Source organism: Triturus cristatus, chromosome 3_1 (genome assembly GCF_964204655.1).
Source record: "Triturus cristatus chromosome 3_1, aTriCri1.1, whole genome shotgun sequence".
NCBI lineage: Eukaryota > Metazoa > Chordata > Amphibia > Caudata > Salamandridae > Triturus > Triturus cristatus.
This window is the reverse complement of record NC_140583.1, coordinates 140,873,804-140,890,728: the sequence shown is the minus strand read 5'-3', so window position 1 is coordinate 140,890,728 and position 16,925 is coordinate 140,873,804. Positions and strand designations below refer to the sequence as shown.

Sequence of the window (16,925 nt, the reverse complement as noted above, 5' to 3'; positions counted from 1 at the left end):
AATGTAACGTAGTGTTTAAATGCAATCGGAATGCATCATGCATGATAATGTTAAAAACTGCCAAACCAGGAATATGTATGACAAGGACTTGTCATCCAGTTATAAAAAAAACATAACATTTAAATGTTATCATTCAGCCCATTAGGTACTAAGCTATCCAGAGACCACATCCAAAATGTTTCCCTTTGTACTAAGGAGGTGGCTACGTTGGTGTTCAGGTTAATAATGATGCGTTCTAGAACTGTAAATCGCAATTTAGGTTCAGTGTCTACATCAAGCTTTTGTGTTCTGATATTCGGATTCTGATCTTTCGCTCGGTTTTCCCTACGTAAACTAGACCACAAGGATATTTGATACAGTAGACAAGTTTTGCAGGGTTACAATTGGATCTGTGTCGCAGTTTTTTGGGTTTGCCTGAGCGAGGATGAGGCAAAGTCTTGCCTGTAATGACATTCCAACAATGGGTACAGTTATAAATTCCTGTTATTACTTAAAGTTGTGAGCCGAAAGCAGCTCTTTGAGATTGCGAGAATGTGAGTAAGCACACAAACTGCGAAAAAGGTAAATGCTGTTTTAGAGGGCGAGGGTGAAAACTATTGAAATGTCATGCATATTTCGGTCAATGGGTTTTTGAAAAACACTGACGGATAAGCCACTGGTAGTTAATTCAATGTGGATATCTAGCAAATCAATTTTGGAGTTGCTAATGTAGTGTAAATTGAATGAGTAGATTGTGTGTGTTCAACATAGTGATACGTCTGTTCCAGTGTGGATTTGTTGCTTCTCCAAATCAAAAATTTGTCATCAATATATCGGTGGTACATCATCAAGTAATCAGACCAAGAGGTTTTAAAAAATATGCCATTGTTCACTGTAGTGTAGGTTAAGGAGCACGTGATTGGCAGGGAACCTAGTTTCAGGTGCGAGGGGTGTGCCAGCAAAGGTTAAATAGCGCGCGCAATGACAGTCTAGCATTTTGATCAGCTAAACATGTAGCGGCAAACAGCAGACGTAGAGCATTCATTTACACAGGTAAAATGGAGCGTTTGGGAAATAGTACGAGGTTTGGAGCAGGAAATGGGTTTCACTGTCAGTTTGTACAAATTTGACAAACTTTGCTTTGTGGGGTGAGGGATGGCATTTTTTCACAGTAGGCAGATGGTGTATGGGGCTTTAGTAATGTGGTCAAGTGAGGGTAGGTTTAAGGCGCGGAGGAGATGGGGAGGTGTTTGCATTGAATTAATCAATTGATTATAGGAATAATTTTGTACAGTGATATTATTTTTTACAGTGGCATAAACAAACAGAGGGTGTTAAACTAAATACTTAGTACGATTGATGCTGGTAGGTTATTGCATGTAATGTTTGAAGTGTTTCTATGGTAGATATGATGAAAATGAACATGGGTCTTATATATTTTTTCAACAGCTTCCCCTGACGAAGGGCGCAAAAAAAGCCTGAAATGCATTGGGAATTTTAAAAATCTGGCTGTTATTCATGAATTGAATGTCTTATCGCAAAGTGGAAAGAGGCCTGGATGGGCACATCTATTTTGTGTGAAGCTTAAAAGGACGTTTTTGGCATTAATGAAGTCGAGTTGGCAAATTCTACAATAAAAGAATATCAACGATACATTTTGGAAACTTGCAATACATTCTTTTGCTGCTGTGCGAATGGGTTTGCAGCCTACATAGGCTGCACATGGATGCCTATTGTTCAAACAAAGCCATAAAGATATTGGCATAAGAAGGGGCCCTGGAAAAGCCCATGGACGTCCAAGAGCATTGGAGAAAAAAGTCATCCTTCCAAGTAAAGTGGCAGTGGAACAAACTGAAATGTAAGAGTTGCATGAGAAAAACAATGTGGGCTCTGATGTCGTCATATTGGAGTAACATTCTACTGCCTCTAGTCCTTCTTGCTGTGGGATAGAGGTATAGAGAGCTGTAATATCAATGGTACACAAACAATGTGTTGTTGTGTCAGATAATTGTACCAGATTTAATTTGTTCAAGAAATCAGTGGTGTCTTGTATGTAGGCCCTCCAGTATTGTACCATGAGTGCGTAAAAAATAATCCAAGTAAGGGCTCGTGAAACGAACCAAATCCTGCCACAATCGGTCTAAAGGGTGGTCTTCACGATTTTTATATACTTTAGGCAACATATATACAGGTGTGGTCGTTTGGGGGTGCTCTGCTTTCAAAGATCTGAGTCCGTTCGGTGATCCAACCCTGTTCCAGAGACAGGTTCAATATGGTGGAGAGTATCTTCACGAAATCTGTAATGGGATCATCGGCAAGTCGCAGATACGTATCCTGGTCCATCACATGTGTACTGACTTTTTGTTCATAGCATTATGCTATCTATAACCACAAGTGCACCTCCTTTATCAGCAGGCCGGAATATTAAATCGGACTTCTTACTGAGCTTAGTTAACACTTTTTGTTCTTAACGTTTTACGTTTTTGAGAGTATCCATACTACCAACCAAGACCATTGGTTTAATCACACTGCTGTGATTAAACCCCTCCAACGGCCTGGTGGAGGTTGTCCGCTAATTCCGGCCACTTGATTTAAAAGGGCAGAATTACAGGTTCGATTCCACTGCCGGTCACTGCCAGGAAACCGCTAGCAGAATAGAGGAGAAAAAAACTGCTAAATACTACCCACGTTATGGGTGAGGATTCCCATGGCAAGGGATGTATTGTCTTTTTTAGCTTTTAAAACAAAAATCCAGTTTAAAGATTTTCTTTTTGAAAAGAATTGTTTGCCATATGGCGCTGTTATACTTGACAGAACTGTACATCAAACTGCAAAAAGCATCAACAGGAACCCCTGTGATGGTGGTTTTTGGCAATGTTTTAAAAAAAGACCGCCGGCATGGCTGTCTTTTTATAATTTAGCAGGTGGAGGTGCAGTCAAGGGAAAAGAGTAAATTACTCTGTCAACTTGACTGCCAAACCAGTGTCCGCCAAATTAAAAATTGGCCTCTTAGAATAGGTTTACAAATCATCAAGTATTTCCATGCTTCACTGCATCATACCATTTTCAGGACAGTTATTCACATGGTATTGATAATCAAGGAAGATTACTTTTTGTGTGACATAGAAATGTGAGAAAGAAGATACTAAGACTATTTATTGGACTATGCTGATTTTACTCAACAAATACCAACACCAACTTTGAGACAACAATTACAAGCCACAAAGTACAATACAAAATGTTACAAAAATAAATGATTTCTCTATGATCATTTCCAACTTTATAAAACACACTTTAATGCTTCATTATATTCAGGTAACTTGTACCTAGCTGCCAAGTGGCTGCTTCCCATGTGTGAAGCCTTACATCAGAGATGGCTTTGGAGCCTACAACACTTAATGTTCTACCTTTAACGTAAACAAAATAAAAATGACATGTCCCAGAATCAAAAGCGTTGTTGGCAAAAAAAACTAAAAATGGTTTAAGGAGTCGCACAAGACCAATTTGCAGCAAGGTCTGTGTAAACAGATTCAGTTAAATGGCTGGCATCTTGGCACATGTATAATGAAGCCGTAACAATCCCTGCCCACTGGTCCAATACATTTACGGGGCTGTCAGCCAATCCTAGATTAGTACTGATCAGGTTAGGGGCTTGCAGTTTCACGTATTCTTTAAAACGCATTAGGTCACATGTTTCACTGTACTAAGTCCTGAAAAATTAAGACTGGCTTAAAGTCACTCATGACATTGGACTACCAGACAGCTTTGCAAGCTAGCATGCTGCAGACAAGAGCCCCAATTACTGCTTTTGAACAAAAAAAACTCTTACTTTCATATGTAGTCTGAAAAGCAAAGATGTGCTGAACTTTTTTATTCTAATGCTAAATTGTGAACAGAGACATTTATTTTGTGTTTCTTTTTTCTAGTGGCTGTTTTTTTAATGTACAAATAGGTGTGATACACTATGAACTAATTCAACTACATGAGCATGGCTCCTAGAAAGCGGTTTCCAAAGGCCTGTTGTACACTGCTTACGCACGTAGTGAGTTTCTTGCTCTTAAAATACAATAAATGTATCTGTTACTGTTCCTGTACAAAGAACGACTATTACCACAAGTCATCTGTTTTCTCATTAAAAAAGAATAAATAGGGTTTAGATGATCATCTTAATAAATTATATTTTTTTGGATGGTGGTCATTTAAAACCGATTCACTTGTGCATAAAAATCCCCCAAATTAGAAAATACAGCTGTACTGCTATCATAGCTAGTGGCAATTCTTCACGGTCTACTGTTCACTATATAGGCCATACCTTCTTTCTTTAAATAAAAAGAGTCAGCAAATTGATGGGCTGGGTTAACGAAGGACCTGATTTATAAAAATGATTAATAAATAAAGTTTGAATAATAATAGTTACAATGACTAAATCGTTATATGCAATTTTCTTAGACACTTGTCAACCAAAAGAGCTGCCTGTCACCATGGACAACTATTAAAAAGATCGCTTGAATCCATGACTTGTATTAATGTGGTCAACAACTAGAAAATATAGATGACATTTTCAATACAGTTTATATGGGATGAGGATCCCAATTTCTTATACTCAAATAACAGTAAAATAGAACAATCAGTTCTGTAGAGCGTTTTCAAAAACATTCTCGATAACCATTCTATTGGCAAAAACTGTTCCTTCATGCCACCTTTTTCCAAGTACTAGAATCAAGTTCAGTCACACAGTCTGGAAATGTGAATGTTGTGATGAATCAGTAATGATGGTGTATTGCTTAGTCCAATCCACCACATTGGGCTTCAGCAATCCGAAGCATCGACACTGGAAAAAATCTGCAATGTTCTGCAAGCACCCCTGGCTGAAAATAAAATGTAAAATATTAATAAAGCAATCCATCCTACAGAATATATATGTATGTGCAGAACAATGAGCTACCAAAGCCTATTATGACAGCCTTTCTCCAAACACCTCTTCACACATGTCAACAGACTGGTAAGAATGTATATCAAAAAGCCTTAATTTAAAATAAAACAACTTTATGTGTAACCTTGGTTCATGAAAATAAAAAAGTTCCTCACCTGTAACTACAGATGTCCAACTTTGGTATCTTTCATAGATTCAGATGTGTATCTATGAAATTTCCAATGTTGAAAAACTGGGAAAATATAATTCATACCAGAGGAAAAGAAGTAACGTAATTTGGGTCTCCAGTGCTGACACATAAAAGAGTTACAAGCTTAAAACATTCAAGAATACAGTTTGTCCTATATTCCGAGGTTACTTCACCTACCTTAGACCTCTATTGAATTTATAGCATCACCTCCAAAAACAGTGATTCAGTAAAACAGCCATACATTTTGTTAAATACTCTTCTAGTAACTGACTATTTTATTTCTGCACGCTTATGTCACAGGCATTACATGCTAATCGGAACAGTAAAATCTAGTTGTTATGTAAGGCTGTTAAAACCGCCATCACAAATTGGGGACTGTTACTGATTGCACATGCAAGAAACGGCTAGACAAACACAGTACATACCACTGTCTGCTTCATTGGTTGATTTGGTATTTCTTTTTCGCACGTTAAGAATTCACTAAATACTTTTTCTGACCAGGTAAACTGGGTAATTGTGAGAAATTGGGTTGTTGGTTGAGTGGGATGTTAACCATGCTCAAGCATCAGCCAAAATCCCCGTCAGAGTGCACCACAAAACTCACTAAATTAACCTGTGCTTAACCCGCTGATGGCTTGGCACAAAAGCAGTGAGGCTTACCTTACAGGGAATGTGTAAAGTATTTATACAGCACAGAAACAGTAATAAAGTAAAAATACAACACAAGAAAATCCCACCGATTTAGAATAGAGTACATTTTAATAAACTATTTGACACCAAAACAACAAAACTCTAATCAGTAGAACTGGACTTTTGTTTTTTAAAAGTTTAAGGTAAAAATTAGCACCTAAAATATCAAAGCATCAACCCCAGACATATAGTTGCGTGAGACTGGGTCAAAGTAAAAAAATATGGCAGAGCGACAGTCAAATAGAACAAGCATTTACAATGCAACGGTCTCGGCATTGTTAAAGTTAGAGCTATTGGCATTGCTCATGACAATGCCGTTTCTTTATATATTTTAAAAACAAAAACATAAACAAAAATAATGTCATGAGCAATGCCAATAGCTCTAACTTTACCAATGCCGAGACCATTGCATTGTAAATGCTTGGTTTTCTGGCAGTGTAAGTGATGCATTTTGCCTCATCTTACTGCAACAGCTGGTGGGCCCATGCATCTTTTATCCGTTTTATGCTTTTAAGTTGTCAAGTAATGTTTAAACTGTGTCATTAGAAAACACTAATTGAAAACCAATACTGCGTTTTCTGTTTGCAAATGTTTTCCTGTGTGTGTTAAAACTAGAAAGATATTGTATACCACTACACTACCTGGTGGGAACCACCTATACTTCTCAATTAATATTCTATCTGATGGCTATTTTTTCTTAAATCTAAAATGTTGTTGCAAGCATATTATCATCACATTTAGGCAGCAGGATGTTTATTTCTTACTATTTATTTGTGTGCCAGATTCTTGCAGTTAAAACAAAAATACCATCACCCCACCTGGACCTATTTGCTCTGCTAATGCTTGTAATCTGTCCAACAGATCGATTATGCATGGTTGGCAGATGTTTCAATGCAAGTGGACAACAGCCATGAGCCTTAAATCGGTTCACTTAATTCATTACTGTCCAAACATGACATAACCTGAGAGGCAATTGTTCGTCAGATCTGAATGATAACTACAAACTTTGCAAGTCACCTATGTGTAGATAGATTGGTTATGAATCTATTGCATGTGAATATCTTGATAATCTGTCTTGCGTTGACCTTTGGTGGACCAAGAGGCTCTTGGGTCCCTGGGAGGTGAAAGTGTGTTACATGTTAGAGGTGCTAGCTCTGACCGGTTCCCCAAATGCAGTGCACTGGAGCAAACCAGTGGGCCAGTCCAACGATCATACCATATCATGCGCATGCTTTCTGTCAGTACAGGAACCTTAGTAAAGTTTCAGAAATGTCATTAAAAGGGTTCAAACAACAAAGTAATGAGCTATAAATAATACACCACCTTCGAACCTAAGTGCGCATGTCTGTTTGGCAGGACTAAAACGTCCGGCTACACAGACATGCGCACTTACAGTGCACCCTCCACTCTGCTATGCCCAGCCCCCCCCCTTAACTGCTGGCATCGATTCGGCTCAGTCAGTGGTCATTTTATTTTTGGCTAAACCGCTGACTGACTAACCAGTGCGCCACGTTCCTCCGCAATTACGGAGGAGCCGCCCCTGAGTTAGACACCTTAGACTTGTTTAGTTCTTTTCCGTTCTTCTTGTCTTCATTCTTTTCGTGCTTCACCTCTCCTTCTCCTTCTAATGCTCTGCAGGTTACTTATCCTCATGAGACAGAAGTCTAGGCGCTTTACGGTTCCTACACACGGTACAACTAAGACAAGATAATGCTCCCTTTTGTATTATGACAATTCAGTGAGGAGATCTGAACCCAGAAAAAGAGTTCATAAATGAAGCACTTCCTGAAACACGGACGCCTTCTGATGAACACAAAGCAGAGATTAGGTTGATGCAGGGTAAATGTAAATGTAAATGTAAATGTATGTGTCTTGTAAAGCGCACTGCTGCCCTGAGGCGTCCTGGCGCTGTAGACCGCTGGGGAACCCGTCCTGGCTATCCCTGTGAGATGGTACCTCCACGGTATCTCCAAGGTGAAACCAGGCATCCCCGGCGAATGTGGGGGGCCGTTGTGGAGATGAGGCAAGCTAATGCCCAGAGTTGCCGAGTGTGTTCCTGGTTAGAGTAGGTACCGAGGCGAGAATTATCGAGTCCGTTTTGACCCTGGTCCACGACCCTGCCGCGTCGGGAATTGAACCCTGGTCCCTGGCCGATTCTCTGCTTGCGGATCTGCCGCCTCTAACCAGTGAGCCACACCTCTCCACGTGGCAGGTCATCTCATGCTGACTGACTCTGGCCAGCCCTCCCTACCTTCTAGAGGCAGCAGCCTGCGGTGCTTCCGCCCTTCTCCATCATAGCTCAGCCTCCTGTGACTGAGGCCTTGTTTTGGAAACTGCAGCTCACAGCACTGCTTTGGCGGCGCCCTTGCTGTGGCTGGGCATGGCCCCGTGGTGGCGTGGCCCCTGGGGTCCTCTCACCTCCTGGTGACAAGAGCGAGGGAGGCTGGGCATCCCTCTCCTGGGGCCCCCTCGCTGCAGGTGCCAGCAGCTTGTTTCCATGCTGGGGCCCTCTGCTGCAACTAGAAGGGCGAAGGGATGGAAACACAGGCCTGGGGACACAGGGAGATGCTGCACCTGTGAGATCCGCCTTCCCCTCCCAAGGCGTCAGGCGGGCTGGGACTGTAAACCTCAAGGTCAGGCTCCCCTTGAACGGGAGCTCTGTAAGGCAGCAGGCTGCCCCCTCCCTGTCAGCTGAGCCTAGCACAAGCCTCGCCCACCAGACTGAAGAAGGAAGGCAAAACGGATGCCGTGGAATGCTGGGAATGGCCTTGGAGCCCGGGGTCTGCCGGAATGTCACGGGTGGGGTCGTCGGCTGCCATCTGTCTTGCTCTTCGTTCCCCCCCATGACATCTTCTTGCTGAAAGGAGGCGCCACTGGTGACGAGCGACCGACCATGTATGTCGTAAGGGGAGTTCCCCCACCCCCCAGGATGGATGGATGGATAGATAGATAGATAGATAGATAGATAGAGATAGATAGACACATCACTGATACCAGCACAATGGCAAAAAAATACCTCCGCCCCTTTAAGAAAGTGTTCTCATTTAAGGATTCTAGTTTGAGGGACAGAGACCAGTAACTGGACTAGGGGGGGGGGGGGGGGGGGGGGGATGCGGACTTGTGTGCCTCAAGGGCATGGCTGGGGTAGACTTTCCTTTCCCACTGTTTGTACTAAATGTGTCGTTCCTTCTGTTAGAGGCCCCCGTTTATTATGTCACGACAAGGGTTTGTCGTAAGAGGGGGAGGGTGGCAGCTACCAGCAGTTTTAATTAGGTTAGAACACAGTTGTTCTGTGGGTTTATGTCCATATAAACACAGGGCTGGGGCTCAGGGCATGAACCGCTTCAGGGTTTGTCGTGAGAGGGGGAGGGTGGCAGCTACCAGCAGTTTTAATTAGGTTAGAACACAGTTGTTCTGTGGGTTTATGTCCATATAAACACAGGGCTGGGGCTCAGGGCATGAACCGCTTCAGGGTTTGTCGTAAGAGGGGGAGGGTGACAGCTACCAGCAGTTTTATTTAGGTTAGAACACAGTTGTTCTGTGGGTTTATGTCCATATAAACACAGGGCTGGGGCTCAGGGCATGAACCGCTTCGCTCTAGGAATTCCCATTTTCCTGGCCTCAAAAGGACTAGGGTACCAACACCCAAGCAGGACAAGAGATGCACATCCTCTCTTTTTGGCATTTAACAAAAGCAACGGTCTTTCGAGGAGTCCGTCTCAACTTTGCACTCAAATAAGAAGCAACACAGTTCTAATAGTGCCTGCTGCAATTAAAAAGGCACAAATACTATAGTGCTGTAATCACTACAGTAGCATTCATTCTTTTTTTCTTGCCACTTGCCAGGCATGCGCAGTCAGGGTTCCCACCTGACCGATTTTCTCTGTCAAAATAAGCAACATCCCCTGAAGCTGCTTTTTTATCCGTCATCTTTAAATATTCCAAACAACAAGTGTAAATAAAAAAATAAAAACGCATTTTAAATGTGTTGCCGATTACCGCTTACGAAGGAATGACCACCCCCGGACGTGTGTCTCCCACTCTAGATGATGTAATTGTGTGGGCTAAGGTGACACTATGAACACTTTCTGTGAGATGCGTAGTCGGAACACTGGCAAGAAGCGTTGTTGTCTGTCTGCCTTCTAAGTTAATTAAATATTGAACAGGGCACGAGAGGCAAGGAACTGTCCTTGGCTTTATTTCCACTGCCCGCCCTGCTTCAAAGGGTTGGCACGCTCGATTCTTCAGTTTCACCTTATTACCCGCACCCTCGCTTCTGTCGAGGCGGGCTGCAATAAAAATGTATCGGGAAATCAGGTCGGTGCCTTCACGGTTCAACTGTCATGGTCTCGGCTATCTGAAGCGGGAGGTATCGACTTTGTGGCAAAACTGCGTATTGACAACCCCCTCCCCCCCACACATCCTCCCCCCCACCCCGCACATCCTGAACTTGTTTCCCGTGTCCTCCCAGCATTGTGAATACATTTCACCAATATGTTAAGTGAATTATCATGCAAATACTGTTTGGATTTTTTCCACTATTGGTTAATTCCTGGATTATACTTGCCTTCCACTATTAGTCAACGACGCTCTTTAATTATCCTACTGAATTAAACTGTGTTAAAATAAATTCACTTTTATTTCAGGGTCATGTCGGCGGGGTGGAGCAGCATCTGTGCAGCTTCACCCGGGGCCCCACCAGGGCCCCTTACACTCCCCTGTGGTCTCCCTCCCACCTTAGGGCTCCTCCAGTGCCCTCCTGACACTCACCCTTGGGCCCCCGGGGCTCTGCTCCCTGCAGGAGCCCAAGGCAGCAGAGAAGCGGGAGGCAGCGCAGGAGGATCATGTCAGCTGGGCCGGGGCGGTATCAGTGCAGCTCTGGGAGCTCCTCGGTTGGTGCCGGCCTCGCAGTGTCAGCGGCTCCTCCCTTCTGTTACTGTCTGGATAGAATGATGTTCTAGTTTATACTCTGAAGTTGGACCTCGCGGTCCGGGTAGTGATTGGTTGGCCGGAGCCAAGGGGCGGTACTTGCCCTACGCACGGCTTGTCCTGCCCGCAAATCTCTGCCGGACTTGTTGGTGGGCAGGAGTTGGACCCGGGCAGTGATTGTTTGGCGGGAGCCACGGGGCGGTTCTTCCCCATTCGCACGGCGTTTTTTTTAAAATTTATTTTATTTATTTAGTGCATTTTTATAAAGCGCGGTCCGCGAGCGCTGTACAATAGAGCTAGTATGTCCTTTGCGCTCACACAAATATTCAGATAAGCTTATAGCGAGAAAACTCGCAACCTTGTCACGTGGGCTTCTATGAGCACTTGAGGTGTCTAGAATTCACCTATGGCGTGAGCGAGAGAGGAGCTGACACTGTCTCTCTGGGAGACAAGAGGGACGTCAGACCCTACGAGGGGGGGGGGGGGGGCGAGAGGTGCTGCTGCTGTTAGAGAAAATATGGTTGGCTGTCTCTCGGAAATCTCTACGAAGGATGTCTCTTAAAGAGAAACAAGTGTGACGGCGTCTGATGAAAGCGGGAGAGGCAAGCACACCACCGCCTTTCTCCGAGGCAGAGTAGAAATGCCTCGGAGAAAGGGAGCGTCCTTTTCGGATTCGGGGGCGTGTTTTGATGTTGTCTCCTTCCTGAGACTTTTCGCAAAAAACACGCCCCACGATCCGAAAAGGACGGGGCATGATTGGAGTGACGGGACCTCTTCTCCAGTGGCTGGCCAGCATTTACTAGGCCAGCCAATGGAGAATAGGGTAGAAGAGGGGCGGGTTCAAGCCCCTCTTCTCCCAAGTCATTATCTCTCGCGAACGAGACTGCGCAAGCGCAGCCATCGCTAGCCGAGACCTAAAAAGTGGACTGGGCTCAGTCGGTGCTTACCTCCGGAGTAAGAAGAAATTTGAAAACAAAATGTTCAGAGAAGGTATAGGTTCAGCGGGGCAAGGCTGCAGGAAGTGTCCAAGGATGAGGCGTCATTGTCGGGGAGCCCTTGAACAAAGTTACGGTGAAGATTTTCACATTCAAACGTAGTCTTTTTTGGGAAGTTGTAAATCTCAAGCGGGATGAGGCAGGAGGCTGTAGCAGACGAGGGCTCCATGATGCCGGATAAACCTTCTGCGAAGGAACACTGAACAGAATTGTTGCTGAGAAGAACATAGCAGGAGCTGACACGAAATCAGGCCAACCGGCAACTTGGGCAGATAGGCAAGCAGATTGGTCCTAGTCTCAGAGCAGCTTTTAGCCAAATTTTCATAGTCCCAAGTTTGGGATTCTGGATATCTGGGCACCTTTAGCACCTCTCACAATGGTGCAGGACTGGGAAGCCATCACTTGGTGGGTTCGGACTCACTCAGGCTGGGTCCAGAAGCAGGTTCAAGATAGTTGGAGCCTTTTCCATCCCTAGAGCTCTGATCAGGAGGCCAGCCAACTAGCCCTTAAAGTCCCTATAGTAGTCCTGGGTTCAAGCATTGGAACAGGGTTCAAGTGGCAGGGCAGGCGTCTGCGGGTTCAAGACAGGTTTCAGGCAACTGAGCAGTCTTTCCAGGTGCAGCGAAGCAGTCCTCCGAAGTACACAGCAGCAGGCAGTCCTCAGAGTCCTTCTGCAGAAAGTGAACTGAAAAGTGGGTCTGAGGGTCCGATTTTCATGCATGGTGACTTCTTTAAAGTAGGAAACGTTTCTAGAATACTTCCCTCGAGGTTTTCTGCCTTCCCTCCCCTGGCCACTAGTTGGCTGCATGAACAATGCATTGATGACAAGACCTTTGTGTCAAGGCAGGGTACAGCCTATTGATTTGCAAGTGGGGCTGTGCCCAGCTCTGTATCCACATCTTGCCAGTGATGGCCTATCCAGGCACACCTAATCCCTCTTTTATGTGACGTCTGGGAGGAATAAGCAAAGTCCAACCGTCAAGTACACCCAGTTATGTGACCCAGGAACTGGCTGCAAGCACCAAATAGTTAGGGTAAGAAACTGCATTTTCAAAATTGTCACTCAAAATCCGACTTTACCATTAAAGAGGATTTTAAATTATAATTTCTAAAAAACATCAAAAAATAAATGTTTTCTGCTCCCAATCACACGTTTGCACTAATTAATTATATTATTGAATGTAATAAGGCAATCCAATGTTATCCTATGGGAGAGGTAGGCCTCCCAGTAGTGTAAAAAAAAAATTAAGACGTTTTTCAGCACCTGGACATGTACCCTACCATTGGGGCTACCTAGGTCGTACCTTAGAGGGGACTTATGTATAATAAAAGAGGAGTTTGATGCTTGGCAAGGGGTTTATTTTGGCAAGTCTAATTGACAATTTAAAACTGCATTCAGGCTGCAATGGCAGACCTGGGACGTGTATTACGAAGCTACTTAAGTGGGTGGCACAATAAGTGCTGTGGACCCAATAGTAGCATTTAATTTACAGGCCCTTGGTATATGGTTTAATAGGGACTTATAAGCAACTTAAATATGCCAGTCAGGTGTAAGCCAATGTTACCATGTTTTAGGGAGTGAGCACAAGTACTTTAGCACTAGTTAGTAGTGGTGATGTGCACAGAGTCCTAAGGCAACAAAAACAAATTAATAAAAAATAGGAGGGGTAAAAAAAGTTTAGGGGTGACCCTACAAAGAGGGTCAAGTCCAACTGTAACAATGAAACACTTTTTTTGTACTTTCAACAATTATATTTGTTTGACTGATGCTCTTTAAAAATAGGGAGTGGGCTGTCAATTGCTGTTTCATTCTGTCTATAATCTCCCTAAAACGCATTCAAACAAAGGCAAAAACCCTCTAAAAAACTGGCACAAGTGGCAGATTTCCTGGAGCAGAAACAATGGGCAACGAATACACAGGCATACAAGATATTTACATGCATATAAGTAGCGCAAACTACATGAATAAAACTATTTTACTTAGGAAGAAAATGAAAATGCATGATATTCCCAAGTAAAAATATTTGGTGGTATGAACTTCGCATACGAATAATGTAAAAATGGGCATCTTCTTTACCTATTCATTGCATTCAGCAGCACCTCTTTTATCCCAAAGCGAAATACCACTCCTGCAGTGTATTTTTCAATATACTGCTATGCTTTATATTGTATCTTTCTACCAATGGTAGACTCCTACCTCAACAACTACAGATGTAATAAACTGAATTCTGGGATGCTGTACATTTTGGCTTTCTATCTTTAATAGACTCCTGTATCCCTCCAGATGTAAGGAACTGAATCACTTAAATCGGTGTACATGTACGGGATGGGGTGCAACAATAATGATGCTATGATGAAAATGAACTGACAAATTGCTTACTGAAGCAAGCATAGTACCCCAACACATGCACGTTTTCACACTACCAAATGTAGAGACCAGGGCCTCTAAATACAATCTACATCTCTCACCCAAAGAAAGCAGGGGTGTTATCTTATTAGATCACAGGAAAATAAATCAGTTACGTGCCTGTAACTTTAGTGTAGGTATCTTTGTTATTGTCACATTCACATGCTCGAGTCATTCTTCATCATCAGGCGGGGAGTCCCAGGTAAATTTAAATAGCAGTAAACAGTGTTAAAACAGACACCGATCTCAACAAAGTGTTCCTTTAGTAGCACATCCACCTCATTTGAGATAACCCAAACTTTAGCCAATGACGTGGAGGTGCTGAGATCTGCTACTCTCCCTAGAGGCTATCATAGAAGTGTACGAAGAGAACATAACAGAACTGAACCACCGACCTGAGGTGGGAGGAAGTCTCACATGAACATATGGAACATATCAATGCTGGGGAACCCTACCTGCTGGTAAGTAACTCATTTCTTCACCCTTACAGGAACAGGTTGTGCAGGACTGCCTGTCTCACTGTGGGGTCGAATGCTGCGCACACATCCAGACAGTAGTGATTTGTGAACGCATGCCTACTCTTCCATGTGGCTGCATGGCACAGGCCTTTCAAAGGCACTATTGAGCAGACTCATCATTAGATTACTTCTTGTGGAATGCCCCCTAGAATGGAGACTTCGGCTTGGTGTGGCAGAAGGTGATGCAGATTGACAGCTAACATGCTAATCCTTGTTTGAGAAGGGGTTAGTCTCTTCCTGGATGGACAAAAGACACCAACACCTGGTCAGATGTGCAAATATCTTAGTTTTGTCCATGAAACGTCATATGCACTAGCCTACATCCAGCAAGGGCAGATATGTTCCTGCTGATGATGTAGGATTAGGAAAACAGAATATCAGGCTCATACAGATGAAAATTTGGAAGCATTTTAAGCACTGATCTTGTGTTGGTTCAAAGGATCACATAACTACACAAAGGAGGTTTAACCTTTTCTATTGTGATCTCTTCAACCTAAGATATCACTTGCGGGGTCCTGGCATATCTCAAGATAGTGAAGGATCCACACCCAGGTAAATTATCGCAATCTCTATCTTATCTTCAGTGTGTGACTACAGGGATCACCCGTCTCCACTGCCTTATGAAGCTTAATTAAAATATAGGACATGTAGGTCTTGGGGAGAGACCTTTTTATCAACACTTGTGTGTATGCTGTACACTGTTTTTTCATTTTATTTTGCCTTACTGTGTGTGCTTTTAAATGTATATTTATGTACAGGGTGAGGGAGGGGTGACCTTACATATGTGCATGCCTTGTTGCACACGTTAAGCATGTTGTGCCAAAGCATGATAAGTTATAATGTAATGGAGGCTAAAGATACTCCCCTAACAGGTACATAACTGTATTTTCTTTTTCCAATCTAGAAACCATAAAGAGGAAAAGGTCCACTCTGGTCTGTCTGTTGCGTGCATGCTTCATGTTGTTAGTTTCATTTAACTAGCCCAAAGTTGGAAATACCAACCCCAAATCGTAGGGATTCAATATCGTTTTTGGTCCTGAAGAATGCCTACTGATCCTTGGTGGCATACAAAAGGCTGAAACATGGATGTTATCGGTCATTGTACCCAGAAAACATCTGTTTTTATCTCTGTCAAAGGACCTCAATAGTAATAAGGAGTTAGGTTCTGGAAGGTAATTTTAATTCACATTCTAAATCCCTCATTCTTTGCGAACAGGCTCCGCGTAAAACCTGTGTCGAGCTCACTCACACTGGGTGTAGTGGGTGAGGATCCAAAAATGAAGCATGTCACAGGTGGTACCTGTGAGTGAGGATCCCACTAAAATATCCAAGAGATGCCAGGATCGCACTAATTTACCCGGGTGCGGATCCTTCACTGTCTTGAAATATTCTAGGACCCTGCAACTGATCTCTCTTTTTTTTAAATAATGCTTTATTTATTGAATTTTACAGTCAAGAAAAACAAGGCAAATAATATCAATTATATCAAAAGGGAGGAAACAATAAAAATCAATCACAGTATGCATATGTACAATTCCAGGGACATTCTGATTCTTAGTGCACGATTTCAAAAGACTTTACAATAGAGGAGGGCGAGCTCTAGAAGGAGACAATTACAATCATCACTGGGAGAATACAATAACAATGCAGGGTAACAATGTATGGAGAGAAATTCCGAGCTAGAACAATGAAAACAGCTTACAGGAGCAATACATCGAGGAGCCACACTAGTACGCCTCCCATAAGGCAAACTAGTAATACCCTACAACTGCCTCCTGCCAAATCCCTGCAGTGAGAAAGGGAAAGGTTCCACAAATGCTGAATTTATCCCTTATCTGCCAAATAATCTTGATATAGGCTCCAAAAGTTCTTGGGGCGACTCTGGGGGGAGCAATACACTATAAAGCTCAGTTTGCGTGTTACAATATAACATATCTCGGGACCATTGTGCTATAGTGGGAGGGGGATCTCTGGACCAGTGCATTGCAACCACTCGCTTAGCTACCAATAGTCCCATACCAACCAAGCTTCTAATGCCTTTGCATATATGTTTGGAGAAACCAAGCATAGCCAACAATGGGTCTCGATTCAGAGACTCTCCAGTAATATAACTAAGTTTCCGGAAAATGCAATCCAGTAGTTGGCTGCTACAGGGCACAGCCAGGCCATGTGGATAAACCCCTGCAGGGTCAAAGCCACACCTTTCACATCTCACTGTGTCCAGGAGGCCATATTTGTGCAGGCGGAACGGGGTGTAATATAGTCTATGGATACATTTTAAATG

General features: G+C 43.2%; 1 protein-coding gene across 1 annotated transcript in view; it reads right to left on the bottom strand.

Moving 5' to 3' along the window:
• Positions 1-3,133: 3,133 nt before the first annotated feature.
• ZDHHC13 (zDHHC palmitoyltransferase 13) overlaps positions 3,134-16,925 on the bottom strand; it is a 268,872-nt gene continuing 255,080 nt past the window's right edge. The window contains exon 17 of the mRNA XM_085643583.1: positions 3,134-4,847. Coding sequence (XP_085499709.1) covers positions 4,709-4,847 — 139 coding nt within the window. The 3' untranslated portion in view covers positions 3,134-4,708. The remainder of the gene's footprint in view (positions 4,848-16,925) is intronic.